This window comes from Enoplosus armatus, chromosome 3 (genome assembly GCF_043641665.1).
Source record: "Enoplosus armatus isolate fEnoArm2 chromosome 3, fEnoArm2.hap1, whole genome shotgun sequence".
Lineage (NCBI taxonomy): Eukaryota > Metazoa > Chordata > Actinopteri > Centrarchiformes > Enoplosidae > Enoplosus > Enoplosus armatus.
Genome location: NC_092182.1, coordinates 18,677,812 through 18,687,055, shown reverse-complemented (window position 1 = coordinate 18,687,055; position 9,244 = coordinate 18,677,812). Strand labels below are relative to the sequence as shown.

Below are 9,244 nucleotides of genomic sequence, written 5' to 3'. Positions count from 1 at the left end.
ACTGAACTTTCCACATTTTGAACTAGTGAGTCAACAGCCTGGAACCGCAGATAGTCATATTAAACTATTATGACTAGTTGAAGAAGAGCCGTCTGGCTTTACAAACACGTGTTGGGCTCAATTGCATTTACTCCAGAGACGGTTCATGATGTAACTCAATTGTGAGATTTAACACGGTTACACCTTTAAATACCCCCTCCTTTCTCTCCAGGCTTTACTATCTGCGATTGCGCGTCAGCCCTCATTGGCTGTCGGTGATAATCGGTCAACAAGAGGACCGGAGGGAGGCAGGAGGGCACAGGACAGCATGTTTACAGCTACTTACACTTCTTATTAGTGTTTCTAAACGATTTGCTCGCTTTATTTGATTATTCTTTCCGGAGACACTAAGCTGGTTCCGGGGCGGACAATGTTTTTGTGTCGCACGGGGAGGCTGTCTGCAGCGGCTCTGGATCAGGCTTTCAAGTCAACTGGCTCGTCTCTGGTGCAAGTTAACGCAAACAGACTGAGGGACGTCACTTTGACATTACGCAACGGCCACACGTTTCAGCGATACCAGTGTTTCTGTGTGTCAGCCGGGGGTGTCGAGTCAACTCTTGTGCCCCTGGGGAAACAACAACCGGACCCGCAACAAGCCCAGAACTGCGACTTATCGCCTGGTTTTGTAACAACAGACTGGGGACACTTGGACCGGGTGGCTGCTATAGCTGTGAATCTCTCCACACGCGTGCAAAGTGACGGCGGTAATTCAGATATTATCAGGCGGCCGCTCGCTCGTGCGAACAGGCGGTACAGCGGCAGAGGAGAGCCGGCGGGTCATGTTGTGTTTACAGGTAGCTGGGGGCTTTCCAGTCGACGCTGCTCCGCCAGGACCATGCAGACCAGAGCCTCGTCCACAGCCGCAGCCACGAAGAAGAGCGACGCCGGCGAGGAGCAGACGGCTGACAGCAACAAAGGGGTAATCTAAACCATTCAAGTCAAGTGTTTGTCTAACCCCGGCGACCAGTTAATAAGAGCACGCGGGTCCGAGTCTGAGTCCACACGGTGTTCAACTGGCGGGGAACACCGAGAATGTGTCTCCGAGTCCCGGTGGCGCCAGGAATGAACTCAAAACCATAAAATATGCAGAAAGCAGCCGGCCAGCCTGGGCCTCTTCAGGAACAGCCACCGTGCATAAGCAGGCAGGTTGTTATACAACACTGCATGACGCGCACAGCTGTGTGGGCAGGGAGCTCACAGTAGCTCATGTATAATTGATCCGCGTGCATAACTTGAACCTGAGCCAGCAAAACTGTCATTTACAGAGTTGGGAGAGCACGTGCCGACGCCTGGCTGTTTAAAACTAGACCGCAAACTAATGCTGGCTCCTTCTTATAGAAAGTCACCGTAAGAATGAGCCATTCTGTACAAACCCATCTCATCTGAGTAAGACGTCCAGTGAGCACGTGCTCTCTTGGTGTCGCGTCAACACCAGTGTTGTGAAAGAGAAGTTGACTAAAGATTAAAAATAAAAAGAGGGTGAACTCGAGCTGCAATGAGCGATTCTTAGAAGGCACAATAATCACCTTATGCCTGTGTTGTGTCTCTTCAGTGCTGTGTAATTCAGTTAGCCTCAGACTTTGTACAATGATCATGTAATTATTACACAACACTATGGCTGTAACATGCCGACGTTTAGCAGGTATAATGTTTACTATGTTCACCGTCTTAGTTGAGTGTATTAGCATGCTTACATTTGCTAATTAGGACAAAGTGCTGCTGAGGCTTTGAATGTCATTGAGCTTTGTGTTTACAAACCCAAGTATTAGAAAACTGAAAAGGTGAGGGGAATTACAAAAGTTATTAGGATTAATCATCTGGGAACCATAAATATCAGTGCAGACTTTCATAGCAGTGCATCCCATTCATTTTGACGTGTAAAATTGGTGGAGTTCCCCTTTAATGAGACAATAAATTAGACGGTTGTGTTGCAGGATGCACCTGTCTGCAGTAGATCACTGGATTATGTTCAGTTTGACACTTTTGACAGTCCCTTTTTAGCTTCTGCTCGAGCCACTGACATTTCCCTCCCGCACTCTGTGTACGTGCACGTGAGTGTGTCTTTGTCTGTGTTTGCATGCCACTGTGACTTCACGTATCTGCATGTGTTTACATGCCTCTGAAAAGCTGTTATCAGACACAGCAGTCCCACTGTTCCCCTCCCATACACCCTCCCTGGCATAACTCCCTTTGGCCGCTGGCTCACATGACCCTCCCACACTGCTGCCTGCCTTTACTTTAAGCTCGGCCTGACTTGCCTCTGAAAAGCAAAGGCCTGCTCCCTCGCCCACTCTGGCCTTTCTATTGTCCATTGATGGCCGGCCAGTGAATACGTCACCAGGACTGTGGCTTCATCCAGGAGGCCTGGGCCAAAATTTAGCAAGACAAATTGCAGCGAAGAGAAAAGATCAGCTTGTTCTTCTTCACTGGGAAGACGGGCGGAAGCAAGCAGGATGTCGGTGCAGCAAAAAAGGCGTAGAAGGATATGAATGAAAGTTACTGTATGTTAGACCAAATGTTGCACATGGCAGTGAAAGGACAGCAGGCTATGTCTTGACTCTCACTGTCCCAATTTTCAGAAACAGTCTAACAATTGTACAAGAAATATGGTGTTGTAGTCCTAAATCTAGAGTTTACAAAACTCCTGTTTTGAGTTGCATGCTTATAATGTATCCATAGTTATCTTTTCTATATTCTTTCATCTGCTTATTTCTGATATACTATCAGGATAAATATGCTCATATACACATTTTCCATCAGCCTATATTTTGTCCTCATCACTCTTCATGTTGACCATGACTTGATAGGGAACAGGGAACTTATTATAGTAAACGGAGGTCATTGTAGGCTGGACTCTTTGTACTTCCTAAATTGTCTCAGCTCTGTGGGCACAATGTCAATATTTAGCCACAAATAGTCATTCCATACAGGCCCGAGCTACTTCCTGTTTTCTCAGAGTGGGACTGTGTTTCCTCTGGGCAGAAGATATATTTGAGTACCTTCTACAAATGGAACCACAGGACATGATGCCATTTTTACTGTTTCAATCTCAGTTTAACAGCCCTAATCATCAAAAAGAAAATAAATTGAATGTGGTTAATAACGTTTCCCCCAGTATCTTTAATCATAACGACATTTCTAATTAACCTGAAAGGGCTCCAGCAGGACCATAGAGCACCCCCATAGCACTGAGAGCCAAAATTCAGTACTTAACAGTTTTTGACACAGAGTGCTTGGTCCTACATTTCCTGATTGACGTAATTATTTTATTTTAACACAGAATCACACAGGGCTGCTGTTGGACTGCCCTCTGTGGGTTGAAATGTTGAACAATGCTGCATCTCTATGTGATTCAGTATCCATTGTATTTTCACAAAGATACGTCCTTTATCATCTTTATTATGACCACATTCACACTAATGTCCCATAGTGCTGTTTTGTCTCAATACCTAATACTTTCTAAATTCCAAAAAGCAGGATTCAAGTAACACACTTTTTAAAAGTTGAACCAGTCACTCACAGCCATGTCTTATCTGAAATGGTTTGAAGAGGTTTTATTACACTATGGCGCCAAAACAGGTGGAGCTCACAGCCTGGGAAAATGTGGATTGCAGTTTCACAGTATTTACCATACACAATGGCAGGACTAAATCGCTACCTGACAAATCAGTATCATAACAAATCCAAATTATGTTTTGAGGAAGGGATATGATGAAAGCTTTTCACATATGACTACACGTTTAAGCCAACGGACTGTATAACACCACAAAGCTTTGTTTAGTCAGTTCAGTACTGAGCACATTTGGTATTGAAATTAAAAATTTCCTTCTATCAAGTCTTGCATTTCAAAAAGAGTTTAGACAGTGTTTAGTCTTATCTTTTATATAAAAAACAACCCTTTGTACACTATTATACCTCCTGTACAGGTTCTGCTGCATTAAGCATGACGACTGTTGTAAAATGCAGCTCTAAGGCTTTAATCAGAGGGAGGATTAAGTTTATTTACATGCTGTACTGTTAACACACTGCAGGCTGTCTCTCTTTATTTAAATTCCTGCTTCCCAAGCTGCTCTGTGAGTCACGTCGACACCACCAATACTGCAGCCTGTTGTCTGCTGCTGTGGTGGTCTTATTGTTGTAGTTCACTAATCGGTTTTAGTGCCTGCACACACTGGAGTGACCTGCCTGCTCCCTGCTACACGGCAGACGACTGGATTGTGTCTGGTGCTTGTTCATCTTGGAGAGTGGTGTGTCTGGAGGTCACGAGCACAGAGTAGTGTGTGTGTGTTTGTGCACTTATGAGAGGCTCTTTGTCTGTGTGTGTGTGTGTGTGTTTGTTTGTAAGAGAAAGTGACAGACTTGGTTGGTGAGTGATAAAGCGTATTACCTAAACCACACAGTCTGTGTTTAATCAGCTGACTTGGCTGCACGATGAACAGAGAAAGCTCATAAAAAGGCTTCCTCTATTCAGACTTTGTTTGACCTACGTGGATGACCTCAACTTTGAAATGGATGACGCACAAATCACAGCACACAGTTTTGTCCTATATTTTGATGAGGCATTTCTATATCTGACTTAAACATTTAAAAAAGGATGGACAGCAGTAACCCCGACATTTTCAAGTCAAAGGTCATGATTGGAATTTACACATACTTATTGCATCTGCTAATAAACTACCTGAAGATATCTATCAACATGTCTTGAGTGATAAGTGAGAGTAGAGATGTTTGGCTGTAAAGTTTACAGTACACCAACACCTTTTACAAACATTGTCAACTCATGTCAAGTGGATATTAAAAGGTTTTTATTGGTTGGTTGGTTTGAGCTGCCTCGTGTGTTTAACTCCAAAAAAAGAAAACTGTGAACCAGAAGTGAAGCCTCCATCTTGTCAGTTTTGTAGTTTGAGGGAGCACTTGGAATACTAAAGTGAAAAGTGTCATGATTTTGTATGCAGAGTGGAAACTATGGCCACAATTTTAATCCACTTCCTCTTTGCCATTCATATCTTCTCTTCGTATTTGGCTAGTTGTCTTCGTACAGACACGTTCTCTTCCTCTGCTTCCTGCAGAACCAGGGACTGATTCTCAATTCATCCTCGCGTTTCATTTTGACCTGCTCACTTTCTCCTGTTTTGCTCTCTTTTTTTTTTTTTGGCCAGGAGGAGCAGAATTTAAAGGAGGCCTCTAGTATATCTTCATCTGCTGAGACGGCCCCGGGCGAGCCAGAGGGAGGAAAACCCAACAAGACCCAGCAGCTAAAGAAAGTCTTCAAGGAGTATGGAGCTGTCGGAGTTTCCTTTCACATCGGCATCTCCCTCATGTCCCTGGGAATGTTCTACCTCCTTATATCCAGGTAACAAAACTACAGATTATTGTTTTTATACAGGTGGGTTACAAGTGGCCACACTGAGTATTTTTATCTAGTATTTAAGTGTGGCTACAACTTGACAGATTTTGAATAATTCCCCTTGAATCAAAGAGTAAGAGCATCGTTCTAGATCTTCTGATTCTCAGCAGAAGGAGAAATACTTTGAACAAGCAAGAGAGAGAGAGAGAGATTCCTCTTTTAACTATAAACCACAATAGCCCACATTGCTCATATACAGACTGCAGCTGAGGGCAACATATCCTGTACTTCTCTTCTTATTTTCAAAGTTTTTGGGGAAATGTAGGAAATCACTGACTGAAGTGAAAGCAGATGAAGCAGGCTGATAGGAAAGGACAAAAAAAAAAAAAAAGACTCCGCATATTACAAGGCAACTCTGGAATGCGTCAAACATCACTTACAGATATTATCTAGCAGTGTGAGAGCATCAGAGTGTAACATTTCCTTTAAACCTAAAGTTGTGCACAGGAAATTACTGACCCGTGGGCTGCTTTCACACAGAGGAATGCAAAATGTCTGGTGCAAATGGGACCTGTTACGAGAGAAAGCAAAGTACAGGCTCTTGAAAATGTCCACTCAGTCAGCCACATTACAGCCGGCCGTGCTGTTGTTGAAATACTTCTGCTGGCTGAATCAGACACTGAAAATCATGTTGAGCGCTTGAATAAAACATGAGTTAATTTTAACATCTTGCAAGCGTTTTTTAGACAACACATGTAGAATTAAAAAATCTTTGACAATCTTTAACTTATCTTATGCATTTTATAACTTTCTATTGATGGTGACAGTAAAAAGCTGGAGTGACGCAGTTTTGGAAAGCGTATCAGTCCAGACAATTTTCAGGCCCTTATCTGTTGGTCTGGGCACTTGCCAGTGGTTTAAATACCAGAGAGACTTGGCAGAGATTATCTACCAGCTTGGAGATTTCCTCATATAGCCGATAATGACCCTTGAAGTGAAAACGGACCCTGTAGTTAGCTGTCATTGAGCATTATCACTGTGCGGCCACAGAGCCCAGGCATGCGGCCTGCTAATACAGTGCTGTGTGCCGGGTAAACAGTTGTCGGGGTGCAGATGGATCTTTATATTTAGCTGACTGAAGTTTGCTGAGTGCAATCGAGCCGTTAATGTGAGAGAGGGAAACGCTGTATTGATTTGAAGCAGCACAAAGCCTCGTGTTGGCACATTCTTCACATATTTATGTCCCTGAATAGCTCAGATGAAAATGCCACGACTCTACAAAGCTGTCTCACAAAGGCAGCGATACATCTAGCTTGTTAAACCCCCTTTTGATTTGTGTGATTTCATGCTTGCAGTGCTTCTTATGCTAATCAGTTTAAATGGGTCAAAAGGCTGCAAAATAAACGATTATACAACATTCTTTGTTAAACACAGCTCCCTCTGGTGGAGATAAAGGTGACCTGCACTTCTAACCACTTAGCGCAGAACCAAAGGGAGGAACGGACTCGTTTACTTTATATTTAATCTCTTGAAGTCCTTGGGGATGCAACCAGCCAGGAACAAAAGCGAGGCGGTAACAGAGAGAAGTTGTTGTTGCAGCTTGAGGCTTTAAGGACTTGTTGTTTTGGGCTCTGAAGTTTCAACATAGATTCTTTTTTTTTTGGGTTTGTGGACTGTAGTAATCCAGCATATAGGAAGGCACCTTATTAAGTTACATGAGGGTTTGTTTGGCTGTTTTAGTTTATATATTATATTCTCACTAAAGTGGATTTTTAAAAATTAATTTCTAATTGTTTATCTTTAATTTCAATTATATTTACTTATTTTTTATTTATTTTTATTTATTAGTAATTCTGTTTTATTTTTTAACTTTGAAGTTATTCCATTTATTACCATGTTTGTCATCATTACTTTGAATGGCGTGCTGAAGAGTTGTGGTCAATATAATCACTGACACCAGACGTGCGTGCGTGCATGCGTTGGACTGTTGCCGATAATTTAACAAAAACGAAAATGCAAGAATAAAATGTGTGCGTGCTCGTCTAATGTGTGAACTCTATGTGCTTCTAACCAGTTTTCTGTGTCGTTTGTCTCCCCAGTGGGATCGACATGGCGGCCGTGCTTTGCAAACTGGGCTTCAGTGAGGCAGTCGTTCGGTCCAAAATGGCGGCGGGAACGAGCACGTTCGTCTTGTCCTACGCCATCCACAAGCTCTTCGCTCCGGTTCGCATCAGCATCACTCTGGTGTCCGTGCCCCTCATCGTGCGTTACTTCAGAAAGACTGGTCTCTTTAAACCACCCACACCTGCACCCTGATGACCTTCATCCACTCCTCTGCTGCCTCATTAAGCAACAAACATCCTGATTGTTACTGGCCATAATTAAAACGCCTGTATATATTCTTACTCATTGCCTTCATCTAGAAATGCCTCATTTTCTCAGTTGTCATTGTGAATTCAGGTGAAACGTCTCCTACATTAGTTCCAGTTGTAACAGAATCACAGTGTTAAATTGTGTTACTGTAGGATTTAAAACAGCTCTCCAAAAAAAAGTGTACTTGGAGTCATGCCTTAATATGTTTGCATTCCAAAAACCAGAAACAAAGGCTGTTTGTTTGTCAATATTTATTTACAATCAGAAGTGTGATCAGGGATTTTAAGTTTTAGTCCTGTTCCAGTAGGCGGGTTTGTCTCTTAATGCTGTGAAGGTTCCCCGTGGGGGGAAGAAGTGGAAAAAGCTGATCTCTCCTCCACTGTTCCCTGTTAGCTGACGAGGCCATGTTCTGGTGTTACATGAATCAGCAGAATGATTCAGGTTCTCTCTGTCTCCTACCCCCCCTTCCTTTTCCCTCCTTACTTAGCTCAGGCTCTCTCTCCTACTCTGTTTTCATTTTCTGCTGTTGTTTTGCTTCCCTCCTATTTTCCTTCTCAGCACCTCTCCTGGCATCCATTTTCTTCCCTTTTGCTGCTCCTCTCGTCTCCTTTTCTCTGTCCTCTCTCCCTCTTCTTCTTGAAATTTTGCAAATGCCACTGCCCAAGCAGTAATTTCGAGTACATTAATCTCCAGTGAGTGAAGCTGATTATAGTTAATTGCAAGTTTTGGATGAAGAATGTCAGTTTGTGAGGTTTTTTTTTTCTGATTGTATGGACGGTATTTAACTATTAAAAAGGATGTACTCTTTTATATTTGGTGTGTTTTTGTTACCACCACCATACAATAAGTCAATTAGGTTATATTTGATCTTTTTAGTTTAAAAGCTGCTATAATTAATATTTTTATATTAACAGTTGATCAAATGACTGAAATGTAAATGGGGCCGCGCGTATGGACAAACCCACAATTGCAGATCCCCTCAGTTCTAGGCTTGTTTCGGTTTTACGGCCCGCAACTTAACTGTTTTGATTCACTTGTACCACTTCAGTGTTTTCAACAAATAGCTCTAAAAACCCAAAGTACACTACCTGCCCTGCACTAAACAGCAACGTTAGAGACTACCTGGTGAGCACTGAGGAGCATTTAGCAGCTAAAGGGACAAATATTTCCTTCAGGAGTTGGTGACGACCAAAATAGAGCTACAAGGATAGTGAATATTGGCCATAAACACACCTCCAAATTAATACCATGTTGCTCCGTATAAATCATGGAAGGAAAATAAACACCTGTTTGCAAATAATATGTCAGCAATATCAAAGGTGATCATATTTTTTGGCCAGAAACAAGCTGTAAACTGCTTCTATTGCAATAGACAGATTTCAAACTAGTTTGTGTTGGATGTTTTAAAAGTTGCTGTATAATTGTTTATTTTCACTGCAGAGGAAGTTCTTCCACAACCAGGGTGATTTCAGCTTTTCAGTATAA

General features: G+C 42.5%; 1 protein-coding gene across 1 annotated transcript; it reads left to right on the top strand.

Moving 5' to 3' along the window:
* The first annotated feature begins 308 nt into the window (after positions 1 to 308).
* fam210b (family with sequence similarity 210 member B) lies at positions 309 to 8,569 on the top strand. The gene is made up of 3 exons (XM_070902909.1): positions 309 to 958; positions 5,199 to 5,392; positions 7,486 to 8,569. The coding sequence occupies exons 1-3, from the start codon at positions 410 to 412 to the stop codon at positions 7,700 to 7,702; spliced, it is 960 nt and encodes a 319-aa protein (XP_070759010.1). The 5' UTR covers positions 309 to 409; the 3' UTR covers positions 7,703 to 8,569.
* Positions 8,570 to 9,244: the final 675 nt, after the last annotated feature.